Here is a 20,989-nt window from a genome sequence, read left to right on the forward strand (position 1 = left end):
TTCCTCAACGGCACAGAGAGGAGAGCTCAAAAAAGCATGTTATAGTTGAAGACTGTTCTTTGAGTCATTAAAGTGCATTAAAATTAAATTACTTAGGAACTGTGCACACTTTGGAGAGGTGTGTGGTCACTCAAACCCTTGTCATTTTTCTGTCTTATGTTGCACTTACCCAACGTTTTCCAGGAATATTCTTATCATGTTACTGAATGTATCCAGAGTATTTTCTGATTTCTTTATCAACAAATGCGGCGACAAGTACAGTAAACGTAAAATGCACATAAAATCAAGTGTAATGTTTGGATTCAGTCTTGTGTCAGGTCAACTGTTTTGTCCTCAACGTTGGTCTAATCATTTTCCCATTTTTCCCATCTCCAAACAGTTCCCTTTCAATTGCTACCATGCTTATACATATGCTTTTCATATTTCTTCTGTAAGAAACATTCCAATTTAGCCCTATCCATATACGCCAATTCCCACGAGTCTAAGGTTTAAGTGGACCGGAACTGTGGACATTCTTTAAAATGGTAAATGTGGTCTGTGCGTCATCTTCATTATCCACAATCTTTGCCCATAGGAGGAAAGCAAGAAGTAGTCATAGGAAGTATAGTCACAGGAAGTAGGTCTGTTCTAGTGATTCTATTTCTATGGTGATATCACTGCTAGTCTGATGAGTAGGATTGATGAGGATGTGAAGAGTGCTTTATTAAGGAAAGTCACCATCTGATATGAAGCTGGAAGTGATGACAGAAACTTTGATACTTTGATGCTTTACAGAGTTTTATTCCTAACTGCGATTCAGAGAGTTTTACAGGCCTGGGAGGCACTGATTAATGCGAGAGAGCATTCCTGGGGCTTGAAGTGGCAGCAGCTGCTGAGTGGAGAAACTAGACTTTGTAAATAAATCATCTTCTGAAAAAAAGGGAGTCCTGACGAATGCCTGACATTAAATGAATATTAAGGTCTAATGTGATGTAGTTTGATTTGAGAGGCTGGGCTTCAAATAGTAAGAGCCTGTTTTGGAGAGTTGACAAGTCACATAAATATAATTATATTCCATTTTTTGCAAGAAACAACAGGCCAAGTACACATGCAGAGTTCAAAGTAGAAAAAGCTCACCACGTGTGAAACGCTGATGAAACTCGCTGTGTAGACAGACTGGAGTAGAAATGGGATGATTAACCAAAAACTACAAATTATCGACACCAACCATGATCACATCGCAGGCATTTTGCTGTTATCGTTCATGAAAAGAAGTAGAGAAATGTGTGAAGTTTGAAATGAAATGTGACTATTAATGAGACAATTGAGGGCCACAACCATCAAACTAGTTAGTAGTAGTTTAAAGGATAATACAAAAATGTATTTATTGTTATCACATTAATTCAAAACAATTTATTGCGGTACGGATTGTTTCTGCCTCTAGGATGGGGTAATCCTGAATTTAATTAATCTGGGCCAAATCCTTATTTTGGATTCACGCCTCAAGTAGGATTAAGCGTGCCTCAAGTAGGATTAAGACCCATATGTTTTGTTGAACATCTTCTTCTAGCCTAGCTCCCCCTCTCTCTATTTTGTCCCTTAGAGTAGCTGCTGCCTTGGCTAATGGGGATCCCTAATAATTACAAATACTGTCCTTAGGGATCACAGGAAGTGAAGCTGACACTAGCTGACCAGTTTTTGTTAATTTGTTTAAAAAAAAATGTATCAGACAGTTCACCTAACACCTATTGTCTATTTGTTGGGTTTAATCAGACAGTTCACCTAACACCTATTCTTTGAACTCCTCTTTTGCACCACCAAGCTACACCACAGGGATGTTTATTAGTACTGGGAATTTAATTCACCTTTAATCAAAGATCAAAACCTCAGGTTGCCTATGGGAGCGGCGAAGAACAAACATCATCCATCTTTGTAATCTCTCTCTCTCCATATGGTAATGCCTCCCGCTGTTTGCCTGTTGTCAGGGTTATGCAAATGAGAGAGGTACTGCGGCTGTGGCCTTCAGTGTGCGGGGAAAGGCTGTTTATCACTGTCAACGAGGCAAGAATCTCAATAAAGTTACTTTGTTTCTATTCTAAATTCAATCTCCAAAGTTCACTACCACTTCTTTAGAGATTGCTGTTGAATTTGTGTCAAGACTTTTGACAGAATTGGTTACTCGGTTTTGTGATTAACATAGTTATAGTGCCTTCAACTTTACCTCCCTCAAATGTTATAATTAGCATAGTCTAGGCTGCATTCCATTTCACCGATATAACATTTACAGTAATAGCTCCAATTACTAGATTAATACAGTTTGTATGGTAACTAGTGATTTCAATTCGGAAGCAGTGGTACTGTATTATGTCAGGTTATTATATATTAGATTGAATTATCATGAGCTTAATGGATTTGTTTTGACCTTTCCCCGAAGCAAAATGAGTGAAAGAAACACAAAGATAGATCTAAGAATGTCTGTTTGGTCTAAACAAAATAATTGTTTCTCAAATGTTGTGTGAACCAAAAGTGAGGTTCATATGTGATTAAAATAGGCATATGGTTAAATATTGCTCTTTAAATGTAAATAACGCAGGAGAATAAAGTGGATTTTTAATCAAGCATGGAATAATAAATGATCTGACGAAAACATTTGTCATTATTAATTATACAGGTATTCAATGACTTTTGGGGTAGTATGATGTAGAATTATGTAGCGCTTTGCTAACTTCCTGTCCTTTGCACAACCGCCCCGTTTGATGGCAGTCAAATCAACATACCACCCCTCCACAAAAAAATGTCTCTGAGAAGTACTCGTAATTTCTGACTTCCCCAACTGACTTTTATGTACAGGTTTCCATAGTAGAACAAGTCCTGCTGGGACTGAGGCAGTCATAATATGGACACCGTATTAATGTGTCAAAAATGTGACCAAAAAGTATCAACCGGGGGGAAATCTTCAACCAGTGAAGAATTCCATTTGATAGCTGCATCATTATGCCCTCTAATACCATTTTCACACTACTGAGCCGAGCCGTGCCTACCCGTGCCGTTCCGAGCAGTGCCGAGCCGTGCCTAGCCGTGCCGTTCCGAGCAGTGCCGAGCCGTGCTGAGCCGAGCTGTACAGCGACGGCCTGGTTAGGCATCCATCATAGTTACTATATCCAAACTTGCAGAGTACGGACCCTGGTCAAATGTAGTGCACTGTATGTGGATATCAATGGGCTCTTTCTGGCAACTATCTGCATTATCCTCAACAGCACCCTTCACCCTGGGTGGACAAATACACATACAGTTGAAGTCGGAAGTTTACATACACCTTAGCCAAATACATTTTAACTCAGTTTTTCATAATTCCTGACATTTATTCCTAGTAAAAAATCCCTGTCTTTGGTCAGTTAGGATCACCACTTTATTTTAAGAATGTGAAATGTCAGAATAATAGTAGAGAAAATGATTTATTTCAGCTTTTATTTCTTTCATCACATTCCCAGTGGGTCAGAAGTTTGCACACACTCAATTAGTATTTGGTAGCATTGCCTTTAAATTGTTTAACTGTCACGATCATCTTCGTGAGAGAGAGTGGACCAAGGCGCAGCGTGTGAAAAATACATCTTCTATATTTAGAAGAGAGAGAAAACACGAAACGAACACTATACATAAACTGAAACAAAACAACAAAACGAACGTGAAGCAACAGACGTTAGTGCACAGACAAGCAACAAACGTTCAACATAGACAATTACCCACAAACACATGATGCCCATGGCTGCCTTAAATATGGCTCCCAATCAGAGACAAATGAAAGACATCTGTCTCTGATTGAGAACCACTCAGGCAACCATAGACATACCTAGAAACATTCACTAAACACAAACCCATACACTAAACCCAACACCCCCTTTACCATATAACCACCCAAGACGAGACAAAACACAAACATTCCCCATGTCACACCCTGACCTAACTAAAATAATAATGAAAACAAAGAATACTAAGGCCAGGGCGTGACATTAACTTGGGTCAAATGTTTTGGGTAGCCTTCCACAAGCTTCCCACAATAAGTTGGGTAAATTTTGGCCCATTCCTCCTAAAGAGCTGGTGTAACTGAGTCAGGTTTCTAGGCCTCCTTGCTTGCACACGCTTTTTCAGTTCTGCCCACAAATGGATTTGTGGATAGGATTGAGGTCAGGGCTTTGTGATGGCCACTCCAATACCTTGACTTTGTTGTCCTTACGCCATTTTGCCACAACTTTGGAAGTATGCTTGGGGTCATTGTCCATTTGGAAGACCCATTTGCGACCAAGCTTTAACTTCCTGACTGATGTCTTGAGATATTGCTTCAATATATGCACATAATTTTCCTTCCTAATGATGCCATCTATTTTATGAAGTGCACCAATCCCTCCTGCAGCAAAGCACCCCCACAGCATGATGCTGCCACCCTGTGCTTCACGGTTGGGATGGTGTTCTTCGGCTTGCAAGCATCCCCCTTTTTCCTCCAAACATAACGATGGTCATTATGGCCAAGCAGTTCTATTTTTGTTTCATCAGACCAGAGGACATTTCTCAAAAAAGTATGATCTTTGTCCCCATGTGCAGGTACAAACTGTAGTCTGGCTTTTATATGGCAGTTTTGGACCAGTGGCTTCTTCCTTGCTGAGCGGCCTTTCAGGTTATGTTGATATAAGACTTGTTTTGGATGTGGATTATTGATAAGGAAATGTGTTTTAATAAATGATTAGAATGTTACACTCCTGAAACCATAAGTCTGAAACCATGTGATTGTATGAAATTGATTAGCCATTTGATTGTATGAAATTGATTTGAATCATTAGACTATTATAATGCATTTATGTAAGTGTTAGAATCATTTGATTATTATAATACTGTGTGATGGTTTTAGTCAGGGGAATAATAATATATCCTGGAGTATAGTTCTTAGTCAGAATCAATGTTTTGGGGACAGTATTTTGATAACAGACAGTCTGTCTGAGCCAGATTCGGGGCGACCTTGGCTGGGACACAGAGAACTTCCCAGTCCCAGGTCTCTCCCTATCTCAGGCAGGAAGACGCTGTTCTCACGGACTCCCCTAAACTCTATTGGCGGGCGGATTTGATGGTTTGTGTGGAAGTATGTGTGTCACTATAAATTGAAGGTCTTGTACTGTGCACGTCAGAACGTTTCCGTAAATAAATATTTGACTATTGTAGACTGGGCCTCAGTTTGTTTTTATTTTTATCAGTATCTTACAAATCCTGATATAACAGACTGAGTCATTTAATTGAATTGGTTAAAGAATAAGTGAAAAGAAATTCCTCTAACAATTATTTTGTACCTATTTCCTCCAGCATCTTCACAAGGTCCTTTGCTGTTGTTCTGAGATTGATTTGCACTTTTCGCACCAAAGTACGTTAATTTCGAGGAGACAGAACACGTCTCCTTCCTAAGTGGAATGACGGCTGTGTAGTCCCATGGTGTTTATATTTGCGTACTATTGTGTGTACAGATGAACGTGGTACTGTCACATTCCTGACCTGTTTTCTCTTGTTTTATATGTCTTTATTGGTCAGGGCGTGAGTGTTGGGTGGGCAGTCTATGTTTTCTATTTCTATGTGGGGTTTTGTGTTCGGCCTGGTATGATTCTCAATTAGAGACAGGTGTGTATCGTTTGTCTCTGATTGAGAGTCATACTAAGGCAGCCAGGGTTTCACTGGTGTTTTGTGGGTGTTTGTTTCCTGTCTCAGTGTTTGTTCTGCACCAGATAGGACTGTCTCGGTTTTCACGGTTTGTTATTTTGTTATTTGTTAAGTGTTCATGGTTATTGTTTAATTAAACATGTTGAGCACTGGCTACGCTGCATTTTGGTCCTCTCCTTTACCCCTGGAAGAAAACCTTCACAGGTACCTTCAGGAGTTTGGAAATTGCTCCCAAGGATGAACCAGACTTGTCTGAGGTCTACATTTCTTTTTCTGAGGTCTTGGCTGATTTTTTTTTTAATTTTCCCATAATGTCAAGCAAAGAGGCACTGAGTTTGAAGGTAGGCCTTGAAATACATCCACAGGTACACGTCCAATTGACTCAAATTATGTCAATTAGCCTATCAGAAGCTTCTAAAGCCATGACATCATTTTCTGGAATTTTCCAAGTTGTTTAAAGGCACAGTCCACTTAGTGTATGGACACTTCTGACCCACTGGAATTGTGATACAGTGAATTGTAAGTGAAATAATCTGTCTGTAAACAATTGTTGGAAGAATTACTCGTATCACGCACAAAGTAGATGTCCTAACCGACTTGCCAAAACTATAGTTTGTTAACAAGACATTTGTGGAGTGGTTGAAAAACGAGTTAATGACTCCAACCTAAGTGTATGTAAACTTCCGACTTCAACTGTACAATCAAAGTGAGATAGCCATCTGTAGCTGCTCTCCGTACGGCAGATGTCATTTTCAGCAATACACTGAGAGTACTAAACATTAAGAACACCTTCCTAATACTGAGTTGCACCCTCTTGTTGCCCTCAGAACAGCCTTAATTTGTTAGGGCATGGACTCTACAAGGTATTGAAAGCATTCCACAGGGATGCTGGTCCATGTTGACTCCAATGCTTCCCACATTTGTTTCAAGTTGGCTGGATGTCCTTTGGGTGGTGGACCATTCTTGATACACTTGGGGAAATGTTGAGCGTGAAAAATCCAGCAGCATTGCGCCTAGGACCTACTACCATACCCTGTTCAAAGGCAGTTAAATATTTTGTCTTGCCCATTCACTCTCTGAATGGCACACATACACAATCCATGTCTCAATTGTCTCAAGGCTTAAAAATCCTTCTTTAACATGTCTCCTCTCCTTCATCTACGCTGATTGAAGTGGATTTAACAGGTGACATCAATAAGGGATCATAGCTTTCCCCTGGATTCACCTGGTCAGTCTATGTCATGGAAAGAGCATGTGTCCTTAATATTTTGTACATCCCTGCAAACATCCACGGATTGGCAAAAAGCTGTGAAAAAATGTCAATCCATAAGCTTTTCAATACTGTTTACAACATAGGGCCCGCTTCCCACACCTCTCTGATTCAGACGGGTTGGGTTAAATGCGGAAGACATATTTCAGTTGAATGCATTCAGTTGTGCAACTGACTAGGTTTCCCATTTCCCATTTCCCTTCCCAAATGGAACCCTATTCCCTAGATAGTGCATTACTTTTGATTAGGGTCCATAGGGTGCCATTTGGGACACAGACAGGGTCATTCTCACTAAGAGAATTATAAAGCTACTTGGCAGAGAGACAGTGTTCTGTAGCCTACACGATACACTTGTTAAGAATGGACAAAAGTCCACAAGATTCAGAAGACAAAACGAATAGCAAAACAAAAAGAACGTGTCTAAATGAGTTTACATTGAGGAACAGCCACAGCAGATGGGACGCTTGCTTCTATTGAATCGATATACTCCCTATGGTGGCGGAGGGAACCAAAGCCTCTGTTTATATAGAGCTCCACTTCCATTCTCAGTCAATTGGCATTTTCCTTCCTGGACCAGGAGAGCAGTACAATCTCAGACCTAGACTCCTAGAATCTGTAGAACTAGTGAGGCCAATTAAAAATTGTCTGGTAGCCAGCGGCGTGATTTCCCTTGAGACGGTGTGAGCCGAAATAGCCGAGAGCGGCGAGAGCAGCAACAGCATAACCGCTACAGGTTGGCGCCGCGGCGGTGAGGAGAGACAGCTGCCCCATGGCCCTCTGGGATACGCAGTCAGCCCAGTTCTATCTGGCTCAGGTGCGGTGGTCCCACAGCAGGCTCCACCTCCCTCGGAACAGCTGCTTCAGGACCAGCTCACCACTTAGTTTACTACCCAGGTGCCCCCTCTCCACGCCCCTTACCCAGTCACCCCCTCACTAGACCCTCCGCCACCTGAGACCACTCACAGACCCCTTATTCTCCACAGACACAAACACTCTAGAGGCTGATGGGGATTCTTTCCAAATGCACCCTTCATGGCCCGGGAGGCCTGGAGTGGTTTAGCTGTTAGCATTGCTGCCTTCAGAGCACATATCGGTGTGTGTTGGAATCTGTCACACTTCTAACACAGACCTTCCGACTTTCCTGCCTCTCTCCAATATAGAATAAGTATGTAAGGAGAGGGACTGCCCCCTTCCTTTCGTCCTACCTCCTGTCCTCCCTTCCTTCATACTGGACGCAGAGACATGAAAATGGTATCCACGAGTTCATCTGACACTGGGGAAGGAGATAAAGGGCTTCATCTGACTCTGGGGAAGGAGATAAAGGACTTAATTGCCAAAATCCCAAAGTATCCCTTTAAGTGTTGTGTGTCATGTAGGGTGTAGGCAGCTAAGAGGATCTACAGAGGCCTTTTCCTGTTTTTGGATGAGGAGAAATGGGAAGTAGGAAATGCGAAGGGAGAAGAACAGGTTAAAGAAAGGAGAGATAGTGGATGACCTAGCTGCAGGGTAACGAGAAAAACGAGGAGGGTAGGTACAGCTGAAGACAGAAGGATATAAGGAAATAGAAGAGAAGGAGAGAAGAAAAAAGGAGGGAAGGTACCTGTTGCTGAGGAAAAAATAGAGAAGGAGAGAAGAGAAGAAGAAAGGAGGGAAGGTACCTGTTGCTGAGGAGAAGAGAGAAGAGCAGACTTTGATTTACTACAGCAGCAACTGTCTGGAAGAAAGAATAAGAAAAAGCTGAAATAGCTGGGGGTATAAATTACTGTAGGATTGAAGCAATAATATAGATACACACGGCGAGGCGTGACTGAACGTGACCACAATCCGGAGTGGGGTACAGCCGTAGGGTACACCCAATACTCCCATGTTAAATTGCCTACTTTACTCATAACCCGACAACGTCACAATTATCAGCCAAAGAGCCTGACTTTCTTCAGCTAGCTAACTAACCCTGCTTTTATAGCTAAGATGCCGAAAAGCTGTTGCGTACTGTTTTGTTTGAACAATAGTAGGAGAAAAGACCACCAAATGAGGTTTTATGAACTGGCTACTTTGGGCCATTTGGTAGGGTGGTCTACCCAGCTGGTCTCCGGCAAGTTGAAAGGTCATATAGGCAAGCCAACAAAAATAAACATTTCTAAATACCTAGACTGTTCAAGGCCAGGCAAAGACTCAAATCAAATGTTATTCGTCACATGCTTCGTAAACAACATGTGTACACTAACAGTGTTCCTCTTGTCCAGGTGGGAAAGGCCAGTGTGGAGTGCAACAGAAATGGCATCATCTGCAGATCTTTTGGAGCGGTGTGTGAATTGGAGTGGATCCAGGGTGTCTGGAAGGATGGTGTTGATGTGAGACATGACCAGTCTTTCAAAGCATTTCATGGCTATAGATGTGAGTGCTATGGGGCTCTAGTCATTTAGACAGGTTACCTTGACATTCTTGGGCACAGGGATCAAGGTGGTCTGCTTGAAGCATGTAGGTCAGGGTTCCCCAAGTGGCAGTGATTGTATTTGGCCCCCGAAATTGTTGGACATAAAAGACATAAGCAAATCAGCTCAAAGTTATTTTAATTTTGAAAATCTGTTCCAAAGTATTCCCACACCTAATAGAGAGATATATGTGATCGTATATAAATGTAAGCAAGGTCTGAAATTATAATATTTTTGTCAAATATTATATCTGTTTGGGCTTCTTATGGTCAATTATGTTCCAGCCCCCTGACCATCCACACAATAAAAAAATCAGCCCACGGCTGAATCTAGTTGATGATCCCTGATGTAGGTATTACAGACTGGGTCAGGGAGAGATTGGAAATGTTAGTGAAGACACTAGACGGCAGCGCATGCTCAGAGTACGTATCCTGGTAATCCGTTTGGCCCTGAGGCCTTGTGAATGTTAACCTGTTGAAAGGTCTTACATCGGCTACAGAGAGCATGATCACAAAGTTGTCCGAAACAGCTCTCATGCATGGTTCAGTGTTGCTTGCCTCGAGGCGAGCATAGAAGGCATTTAGCTCATCTGGTACACTCGTGTCACTGGGCAGCTTGCGGCTGGGTTTCCCTTTGTAATCCGTGATAGTGTGCAAGCCCTGCTGTCACATCCGACAAGCGTCAGAGCCAGTGTAGTAGGATTCAATCTTAGTCCTGTATTGATGCTTTGTCTGTGTGATGGTTTGTCGGCGGGCGTAGTGGGATTTCTTATAAGCATCCGGATTGGTGTCCCGCTCTTTGAAAGCAGCAGCTCTAGCCTTTAGTTGAGTACGAATGTTGCCCGTAATCCATGGCTTCTGGTTGGGATATGTATGTACGGTTAATGTGGGGAGGACGATGTCGATGCACTTAATGAAGCCGGTGACCGATGTGGTAAACGCATCAATGCTATCGGATAAATCCCGCAACGTATTCCAGTCTGCGCTAGCAAAACAGTCCTGTAGCTTAGCAAGCGCTTCATCTGACCACTTCAGTATTGAGCGCGTCAATGGTACTTCCTGTTGGAGTTTTTGCTTGAAAGCAGGAATCAGGAGGATAGAGTTATGGTGAGATTTCCCAAATGGAGGGCGAGGGAGAGCTTTGTACGTGTCTCTGTGTGTGGATTAAAGGTGGTCTAGAGTTTGTTTTGCCTCTAGTTGCACACAAGACGTTGCTGGTAGAAATGAGGTAAAACGGATTTATCTTTTCCTGTATTAAAATCAACGACCACTAGGAGCTACGCCTCTGGTTGAGCATTTTCTTGTTTGTTTATGGCCTTATACAGCTCGTTGAGTGCGGTCTTAATGCCAGCATTAGTTTGTGGTGTTAAATAGACGGCTATGAAAAATATAGATGAAAACTATCTTATCATGAGGTATTCTAACTCAGGCGAGGAGAACCTGAGACTGTTAACAAAGAAACCCACCTCCTCGTTTGAGCTTTGCTGATGCTGCCGTTCTGTCCTGCCGAAAAACAGCTAGATATATATTATCCATGTCCTTGTTCAGCCACGACTCTGTGAATTGTAGGATATTCCAGTTCTTCAGGTCCCGTTGATAGGATAGTCTTAGAGTTCATCCAGTACATTGGCCAATAGAATGAAGGGTAGTGGCGGTTTGGTCAGGGGGCCCACAAGTTGGCCTCTCTTAATCTGCCTTTTTCTTTTCTGTGTCTCAGGGATTAGGGCCTGGTCTGGGCTGAGCGGTATGTCCTGCTCTTACAACTCGTTCAAGAAGAAATCTTCATCCAAATCATAATTAGTGATCGCTGTTCTGATGTACAGAAGCTTAGTTCGGTCATAGGAAACGATGGCGGAAACATCATCGACAAAAAAAGTTAAGAACAGCGCAACAAAAACACATAAAATAGAAGAATTGGTAATGAAACGGTAAAATGGCGGTTATGCAATGCAGCGTTATTCTCATCTATGACTGGAAGTAGTTACGCCACTAAAAGGTGCTGCATGGTCAATCCGACGTCTGCATTGGCTGTGCAGCATTTAAGGTGATACAGAAATCTGGACATTCATACTTCTTGAGTTTCGCAGAGCAGCAGAGAGCTGTTGTCAAGGAAGTGAGTTTACAGGACCTCCCGCCCCCACCTACCGTCAACCAATCATGTCAGTGCGGAGCTATACAGAGCCCTCCGCATTGTTACAACATTTGGAAGGCTCACAGCTATGCGGTACGGAGCTCAGTTTGGCCTCTGCATGCCTCCGGAGGCTCCGCAATTGCGTCACACCATCCATACAGAGCGTCCGACCACATTTTCGGATCAAGTATAAATTGGCTGTAAGACTAGTGTCACGCCCTGGCCTTAGTATTCTTTGTTTTCTTAATTATTTTTAGTTAGGCCAGGGTGTGACATGGGGAATGTTTGTGTTTTGTCGGTTTTGGGTGGTTATATGGTAAAGGGGGTGTTGGGTGTAGTGTATGGGTTTGTGTTGAGTGAATGTGTCTAGCTGTGTCTATGGTTGAGTGTAGGTTCTAGGAAAGTCTATGGTTGCCTGAATTGGGTCTCAATTAGAGACAGCTGGTTATTGTTGTCTCTGATTGGGAGCCATATTTAAGGCAACCATAGGCTTTAGCTGGTTGTGGGGAATTGTCTATGTCGAAGTGTTGTGTCAGCACTGATGTTTGTATAGCTTCACGGTCGTCTGTTCTGTTTGTTGTTTTGTTTTTTCCTTCTTTAAAAATAAAGAAGATGTACTTTCCACGCGCTGCGCCTTGGTCCTCTCTCAGTCCCGTTGACGATCGTGACAACTAGCCAATTAGATTGAGATTAATTTATATTGCTAGCCAGTCAGCTAATGTCAGCTAGCAGGCGAAAAAGTTAGGGGTAAACAAACAGTGACATAAGTATAATGAAACAGTTTTATATCTTTATTTGTTGTTGTGACAGCCAAGTATGATAGTAACGACACGTGAGGCTGCTGAAAACGTTTATTGAAACAAGAAAGTGTCCGTAGTTTTCTTAGGATGACGCCAAAGTTAGGCTAATTACATGGGAGTAACAGGAGTATCCTACTCGGGGCGTGGTTACGCTAAGCCGCTCCTCGCCGTGTGTATCTATAGAAGGCTGAGCGAACACAGATACTGTACCTCGACTTCTAACGCAATAAAAGTTGTTGAGGTGCAAGGAGAGGTGTGTGAAGACATGGGATGGGGAATGGAGAACGGGGGGGAGGCTAAGAGCTTGTAATGCCGTCTTCACGCTCTGTCGACCAGACAGGAACTGACAGGGCTAATGTGTTTCAGCTCAGGTGAATTATTAAAGAGGAGGAGAGAGAGAGGAAAGAAGGCATCATATAACTCTCCGAATGTCTGCCCATGGGTATGGATTAACCTGCGGCATGTTTGTGTGTGTGTTTGTTTGTGTGGGAGCGAAGAGACAGAGAGGTAGGGGAAGGAGGAGAGAGAGGAGGAAGAGAGAGAGACAGAGAGGAAGAGAGAGAGAGAGACAGAGAGGAAGAGAGAGAGAGATAGGTAGGGGAAGGAGGAGAGAGAGAAGGAGGGAGTGGGGCGAGGAGAGGAAATGTTTGTATGTGTGTTAAGGTGTGTATGTGAGTGTGTGAGAGAGAAAGAAGGGAGGTGAGAGAAAGGGGGAAGAGGGATGTGTTTGTTCATGGGTGGTAAAGGTGCCTGCCTATGTCTATATGTGCATGTGTGTGATTTAGCCAATTATCTAGGCAGAACATTCAGTGCTGCAGGCCTGCAGCAACAACATCCTATTTACTTCCTACCTACTGGACATTCCCATGGGACTAAATGCTTCATAAATGGACATTCCTGTTTGCTGGAATATTCTGGTGCTGCTACAAGAAATCCATGAAGACTGCTTGGTTTTAACCACACTTTCAGTTTGCTAAGTAGGGACACACGTAAGCTTTGAATTCTCTGCTCGACTATCAACACTGACAAACTGCAGACGCAACTGTAGTATAATACAAAGCAACATTACTCAAGATACAAACTTCGCAAGGCTACCACCGTGAATACTAATGTCAGACTGGGGCTTCTAATGAGAAAGGGAAGAGGCATTGTAAAAAACACATGACATGGAAGAGAAAAACACATTAGAGACTGGGATGGAGTACTTTTCAACACACCGTTTTAATTCTTCCCAATAGAAACTCGGACAGGAAAAGACTCCCCCCACAGATCGGCAGAACGGTTTCCTTCTTAACCCAGACAACCTCCAGACTGTTCCCTGATGTTGCATGGTATGAAAACCCTCTAATCTCTCTTTTCACACCGCACCGTACGAAACGCTCTGGCTGCCATACTCCAGCGGCTGCTGATGAAGCAGAGAGAGAGAGGAAAGAGGAGAGGAGAGAGAAAGGGATCGCTGTCGGAATGATAAAATTCCATCGGCTGCGTTAATGAAAAGCCTCTCATGGTGATGGGGAGATTGCCTTCGGAAAGGGCTGCTGATTGGAGAAGCAGCTGCTTGGCGTAGCGAGCAGGTTATTTAAGTATCGAAGGGCTGGGGAAGGCGACACGGGAATGATTAGCCCCTTCCGCCTGGCGATAGCGTTAGAGGAGTACTGAATCCAATATATAGAGGGAAAAGTAGCAAGGACCTTACAGAGAGACAGGTGACATCCAGGTAGAAGGGGGTCTTACAGAGAGACAGGTGAAATCCAGGTAGGGGATCTTACAGAGGGACAGGGGACATCCAGGTAGAAGTGGACCTTACAGAGGGTCAGGTGACATCCAGGTAGAAGTGGACCTTAGAGGGTCAGGTGGCATCCAGGTAGAAGGGGATCTTACAGAGAGACAGGTGACATCAAGGTAGAAGGGGATCTTACAGAGAGACAGGTGACATCAAGGTAGAAGGGGACCTTACAGAGAGACAGGTGACATCCAGGTAGAAGTGGACCTTACAGAGAGACAGGTGACATCCAGGTAGAAGGGGACCTTACAGAGGGTCAGGTGACATCCAGGTAGAAGGGGATCTTTCAGAGGGTCAGGTGACATCCAGGGAGAAAGGACTGAAAGAAGGAGGAAGGTAAATAGGGAGACTGGAAAAAGAACCAATAATGATATGTGGAAAGAAACCATAACAGAAATAGATGGGGAAAAGCCCAGGGTGAAAAGGTCTTGAGTCAGGCTCTTAACTAGGCAGGCCTGTTAGGCAGCTCTCCTCATTGGCCAGACACTGAGACAGCCCAGGGTCAAAATTCACTGAGGGCTGTCATCTGGGAGACAGATCAGGCATTCCCACATGGTTGACTGGCAACGCTTGGACACTTCTCTGACAACATAGCACAACACTCTCACAGGAAACCTCAGCGTAGACCAGTAGGGAGTAAACAGAATTCGCTATCGACCAACACAGACTGTGTTACATATCTGACAGAGCCATATGTTGACACTCCAGTCTCTGACTTAAGTCTTTCACTGTCCATTGCCATAACACAGCCATCATACAGTAAGGCCCAAAATTATTATTATTGATAAAGATGAGCAGAAAAGGACTGTATGAAATAACACAAATACTGAGCTATGTAGGTATGCTCAAGTATACTAATACAAATGCTCAGAGAAATCAATTTTGTTTAACAAGTAATAAAACAAAATCTCAAAAAGATAGGGGTCAAAATTATTGGCACCCCTGTTTTCAATACCTCACCTTGCAAGGATAATGGCACTGAGCCTTTTTCTCAAATGTTTTCTGAGATTAGAGAACACATTGGAAGGGATTATAGACCATTCCTCCATACAGAATCTTTCCACATTCTTGATCTCTTTTGTCTGTACTTATGGACTGCCCTCTTCAATTCAAACCACAGGTTTTCAATGGGGTTCAAGTCCTGAGTGGCACAGCGGTCTAAGGCACTGCATCTCAGTGCTTGAGGCATCACTACACCCTGGTGACACCCTGGTTAGAATCCAGGCTGTATCACGTGATTGGGAGTCACATAGGATGGCACAAAATTGGCCCAGCATCGTACGGGCTTGGCCGGGGGTAGGCCGTCATTGTAAATAAGAATTTGCTCTTAACTGACTTGCCTAGTTCAAAAGTGCAATTCAAAATAAATGTTAAAAAGTCAGGAGACAGACAGTCATTTCAAAATGTTGATTTTGTGGTCAATTAACCATTTCTTTATGGGTTTGTATGTGTGCTTGGGGGTGTTTGTGTGTGCTTGGGGGTGTTTGTGTGTGCTTGGGTGTTTGTGTGTGCTTGGGGGTGTTTGTGTGTGCTTGGGGGTGTTTGTGTGTGCTTGGGGGTGTTTGTGTGTGCTTGGGGGTGTTTGTGTGTGCTTGGGGGTGTTTGTGTGTGCTTGGGGGTGTTTGTGTGTGCTTGGGGGTGTTTGTGTGTGCTTGGGGGTGTTTGTGTGTGCTTGGGGGTGTTTGTGTGTGCTTGGGGGTGTTTGTGTGTGCTTGGGGGTGTTTGTGTGTGCTTGGGGGTGTTTGTGTGTGCTTGGGGGTGTTTGTGTGTGCTTGGGGGTGTTTATGCGTGCTTGGGGGTGTTTATGCGTGCTTGGGGGTGTTTATGCGTGCTTGGGGGTGTTTATGCGTGCTTGGGGTGTTTATGCGTGCTTGGGGGTGTTTATGCGTGCTTGGGGGTGTTTATGCGTGCTTGGGGGTGTTTATGCGTGCTTGGGGGTGTTTTTGCGTGCTTGGGGGTGTTTTTGCGTGCTTGGGGGTGTTTATGCGTGCTTGGGGGTGTTTATGCGTGCTTGGGGGTGTTTATGCGTGCTTGGGGGTGTTTATGCGTGCTTGGGGGTGTTTATGCGTGTTTGGGGGTGTTTATGCGTGCTTGGGGGTGTGTATGTGTGCTTGGGGGTGTGTATGTGTGCTTGGGGGTGTGTATGTGTGCTTGCTTAAAGATACACTTGAGGCTAAGTTTTAGCCTCCTGGCATAATTTTGGACCTGACTACGTGTTCATTTTTTACTTTAACCGAAACGTACCTTCACAGTGTACATGGACCTGACTGATTGGTTTTGTGTTATGTGCCTGGCGGCTCAGTGACCAGTGATGTGTTCCAGGTTTGACTGACCAGTGCTGTGTTCCAGGTTTGATTGACCAGTGATGTGTTCCAGGTTTGATTGACCAGTGCTGTGTTACAGGTTTGATTGACCAGTGATGTGTTACAGGTTTGATTGACCAGTGATGTGTTACAGGTTTGATTGACCAGTGCTGTGTTGCAGGTTTGATTGACCAGTGATGTGTTACAGGTTTGACTGACCAGTGATGTGTTACAGGTTTGACTGACCAGTGATGTGTTGCAGGTTTGACTGACCAGTGATGTGTTGCAGGTTTGACTGACCAGTGATGTGTTGCAGGTTTGACTGACCAGTGCTGTAACGGCACCTTACCTTGACAGGTTTCTTCTTCTTTTTGTCTTCCTCCTCATTGTCTGCCTCCTCCTCGTGCTCCTTGCTGCCCTGGGGGAGACTGGAGTAGTTGGCCAGGCTACTGATCATGGTTGATACCATGGGACTAGTCTCCATCTCCTCCTGCAGAGTGCATTGACACACATAGGATAACATAGAAAATGGTCAATTCCATATTATACACTGGGTGGTTCAAGCCCTAAATGCTGATTGGCTGACAGCCATGGTATATCAGACCATATACAACGGGTATGACGAAACTTTTATTTTTACTACTCTAATTACAATGGTAACCAGTTTATAATAGCAATAAGGCACCTCGTGGGTTTGTGGTATATGGCCAATATACCACGGCTAAGGGCTGTTTCCAGGCACTTCGCGTTGCGTCATGCATAAGGACAGCCCTTAGCCGTGGTATATTGGCCATATACCACATCCCCTTATTGCTTAAATAAAACATTACCGTAGCAGGCAATGTAGTGAGCATATTGATGCATAAATGGGAGAGGGGGGGGGTGTCAATGCAAACTGTCCGGGTGGCCATTTTATTAATTATTCTGCAGTCTTATGGCTTGGGAGTAGAAGCTGTTATGGAGCCTTTTGGACCTAGACTTGGTGCTCCGGCACCACTTGCCGTGCGGTAGCAGAGAGAACAGTCTATGAGTTGGGTGACTGGAGTCTTTGACAATTTTTTGGGCCTTTCTCTGACACCCCCGAGTATAGAGGTCCTGGATGGCAGGAAGCTTGGCCCCAGTGATGAACTGGGCCGTTCGCACTACCCTCTGTAGCACTTTACGGTCAGCTGCCGAGCAGTTGCCATACCAGGTCGGTGATGCAACCAGTCAGGATGCTCTTGATGGTGCAGCTGTAGGACTTTTTGAGGATCTGGAAACCCATGCGAAATTTTTTCAGTCTTCTAAAGGGGGAATAGGCTTTGTCGTGCCCTCTTCACAACTGTCTTGGTGTATTTGGACCATGATAGTTGTTGGTGATGTGGACACCAAGGCACTAGGAACTCTCGACCCGCTCCTCCACAGCCCCGTCGATGTGAATGGGGGACTTGTTCAAGTGTAAGATATAAAATGTGCACTATGAATACAAACTACATACAGTGGGGAAAAAAAGTATTTAGTCAGCCACCAATTGTGCAAGTTCTCCCACTTACAAAGATGAGAGAGGCCTGTAATTTTCATCATAGGTACACTTCAACTATGACAGACAAAATGAAAAGAAAAAAATCCAGAAAATCACATTGTAGGATTTAATGAATTTATTTGCAAATTATGGTGGAAAATAAGTATTTGGTCACCTACAAACAAGCAAGATTTCTGGTTCTCACAGACCTGTAACTTCTTCTTTAAGAGGCTCCTCTGTCCTCCACTCGTTACCTGTATTAATGGCACCTGTTTGAACTTGTTATCAGTATAAAAGACACCTGTCCACAACCTCAAACAGTCACACTCCAAACTCCACTATGGCCAAGACCAAAGAGCTGTCAAAGGACACCAGAAACAAAATTGTAGACCTGCACCAGGCTGGGAAGACTGAATCTGCAATAGGTAAGCAGCTTGGTTTGAAGAAATCAACTGTGGGAGCAATTATTAGGAAATGGAAGACATACAAGACCACTGATAATCTCCCTCGATCTGGGGCTCCACGCAAGATCTCACCCCGTGGGGTCAAAATGATCACAAGAACGATGAGCAAAAATCCAAGAACCACACGGGGGGACCTAGTGAATGACCTGCAGAGAGCTGGGACCAAAGTAACAAAGCCTTACCATCAGTAACACACTTTGCCGCCAGGGACTCAAATCCTGCAGTGACAGATGTGTCCCCCTGCTTAAGCCAGTACATGTCCAGGCCCGTCGGAAGTTTGCTAGAGAGCATTTGGATGATCCAGAAGAAGATTGGGAGAATGTCATATGGTCAGATGAAACCAAAATAGAACTTTTTGGTAAAAACTCAACTCGTCGTGTTTGGAGGACAAAGGATGCTGAGTTGCATCCAAAGAACACCATACCTACTGTGAAGCATGGAGGTGGAAACATCATGCTTTGGGGCTGTTTTTCTGCAAAGGGACCAGGACGACTGATCCGTGTAAAGGAAAGAATGAATGGGGCCATGTATCGTGAGATTTTGAGTGAAAACCTCCTTCCATCAGCAAGGGCATTGAAGATGAAACATGACTGGGTCTTTCAGCATGACAATGATCCCAAACACACCGCCCGGGCAACAAAGGAGTGGCTTCGTAAGAAGCATTTCAAGGTCCTGGAGTGGCCTAGCCAGTCTCCAGATCTCAACCCCATAGAAAATCTTTGGAGGGAGTTGAAAGTCTGTGTTGCCCAGCAACAGCCCCAAAACATCACTGCTCTAGAGGAGATCTGCATGGAGGAATGGGCCAAAATACCAGCAACAGTGTGTGAAAACCTTGTGAAGACTTACAGAAAACGTTTGACCTCTGTCATTGCCAACAAAGGGTATATAACAAAGTATTGAGATAAACTTTTGTTATTGACCAAATACTTATTTTCCACCATCATTTGCAAAGAAATTCATTAAAAATCCTACAATGTGATTTTCTTTTCTCATTTTGTCTGTCATAGATGAAGTGTACATATGATGAAAATTACAGGCCTCTCTCATCTTTTTAAGTGGGAGAACTTGCACAATTGGTGGCTGACTAAATACTTTTTTGCCCCACTGTATTACAGTAACAAACCACTCTTAATTTCAACTGAGAGTCCCTTTGAGATGAAAAAAAAAAATAGACTTGGCATTTCTGTAGCTGTTTGGAAATGTGCTTCTATTCACCTGAAGTTTTCACTTGTCCTTCAAACAGTCATGACCCTCATTAATCGATGTCAGGGCCCTTATTCAATCACTCTCTGCACAAATACATGTGTGTGTGTCTGTCTGTGCCTGTGTGTGTATATGGGTGTGTCTGTCTGTGCCTATGTGTGTGTGTGTCTGTCTGTGTATATGTGTGACTGTGTGTGTGTGTGTATATATATATGTGTGTGTGTGTGTGTGTCTATATATGTGTGTGTGTGTGTCTATATATGTGTGTGTCTGTGTACATACCTCAAACAAAGCCATATGTTTGCCATCGTATTTCTGGCTCTTCTCCGTAGCATCACTGCTGTTGATGAAAGGACTACTTTCCTTGGGGTTCCCATCACCTAGAAGAAGAAACACAAAGCCTTCATCAGATGGGTTCCAATACAATGCATCACTGTTCTATTCAATACCTAAAATGCACAATGCAAATTTTTCTCCACTGTGTCTTTATGAATAAACAGAACCGTTGGCTCTCAGAGCTTAATTTCCTAAACAAGTGACCCTGAACAGCCAACTAATGTGATGTCATGCTTTGGGACTGCAAGGCTTCCAGCGAGGTTGATAGCCCGAGTTAAGTGCTCACTTAAAAAAAAATACACAAAGTCCACAAAGTTTCACACTCGCTTGCCTGTCAGTTGAAACTTGCAAGGACGACCTTCCCTGAAACACATATATTCATTTCAAAACCAGGGCAAAAACATTGTGCTGTCGCCAGGGTCGCATTAGGAAACACTTGAAAATCCCTCTGTTTACAACACTAAGGCACAGACATAGTCTATAACAGCTTTCTCTCCCCCTCCAGCACTTATCTAAGATGGCAGATAGCGCCCTCTCTCGCCTGGAGTCATGTCTTTTAGTGAGGCCGAGGCAGCCATGTGCGCTGACGGTAGGGCACCACTAACTGCATGCCCTCTCTGTACTCTTCTCTCTCTATGGGGTAGAGAAGGAGAGGGGTTTCTGAGAGAAGGAGAGATGGGGTTTCTGAGAGAAGGAGAGATGGGGTTTCTGAGAGAAGGAGAGATGGGGTTTCTGAGAGAAGGAGAGATGGGGTTTCTGAGAGAAGGAGAGATGGGGTTTCTGAGAGAAGGAGAGATGGGGTTTCTGAGAGAAGGAGAGATGGGGTTTCTGAGAGAAGGAGAGAGGGGTTTCTGAGAGAAGGAGAGAGGGGTTTCTGAGAGAAGGAGAGAGGGGTTTCTGAGAGAAGGAGAGAGGGGTTTCTGAGAGAAGGAGAGAGGGGTTTCTGAGAGAAGGAGAGAGGGGTTTCTGAGAGAAGGAGAGAGGGGTTTCTGAGAGAAGGAGAGAGGGGTTTCTGAGAGAAGGAGAGAGGGGTTTCTGAGAGAAGGAGAGAGGGGTTTCTGAGAGAAGGAGAGAGGGGTTTCTGAGAGAAG

At 43.9% G+C, this 20,989-nt stretch overlaps 1 protein-coding gene across 4 annotated transcripts in view; it reads right to left on the reverse strand.

Moving 5' to 3' along the window:
- LOC129815714 (solute carrier family 12 member 5-like) overlaps nt 1–20,989 on the reverse strand; it is a 317,619-nt gene that overhangs the window by 76,178 nt on the left and 220,452 nt on the right. For all 4 annotated transcript variants that reach the window (XM_055869773.1, XM_055869772.1, XM_055869774.1 and 1 more), the window contains exons 2-3: nt 19,845–19,942; nt 16,744–16,884 (exon numbers count right to left, since the gene is read on the reverse strand). In XM_055869773.1, the coding sequence (XP_055725748.1) occupies nt 16,744–16,884; nt 19,845–19,942 (239 nt within the window). The remainder of the gene's footprint in view (nt 1–16,743; nt 16,885–19,844; nt 19,943–20,989) is intronic.

Source organism: Salvelinus fontinalis, chromosome 18 (genome assembly GCF_029448725.1).
Source record: "Salvelinus fontinalis isolate EN_2023a chromosome 18, ASM2944872v1, whole genome shotgun sequence".
In the NCBI taxonomy this organism is placed as follows: Eukaryota; Metazoa; Chordata; class Actinopteri; order Salmoniformes; family Salmonidae; genus Salvelinus; species Salvelinus fontinalis.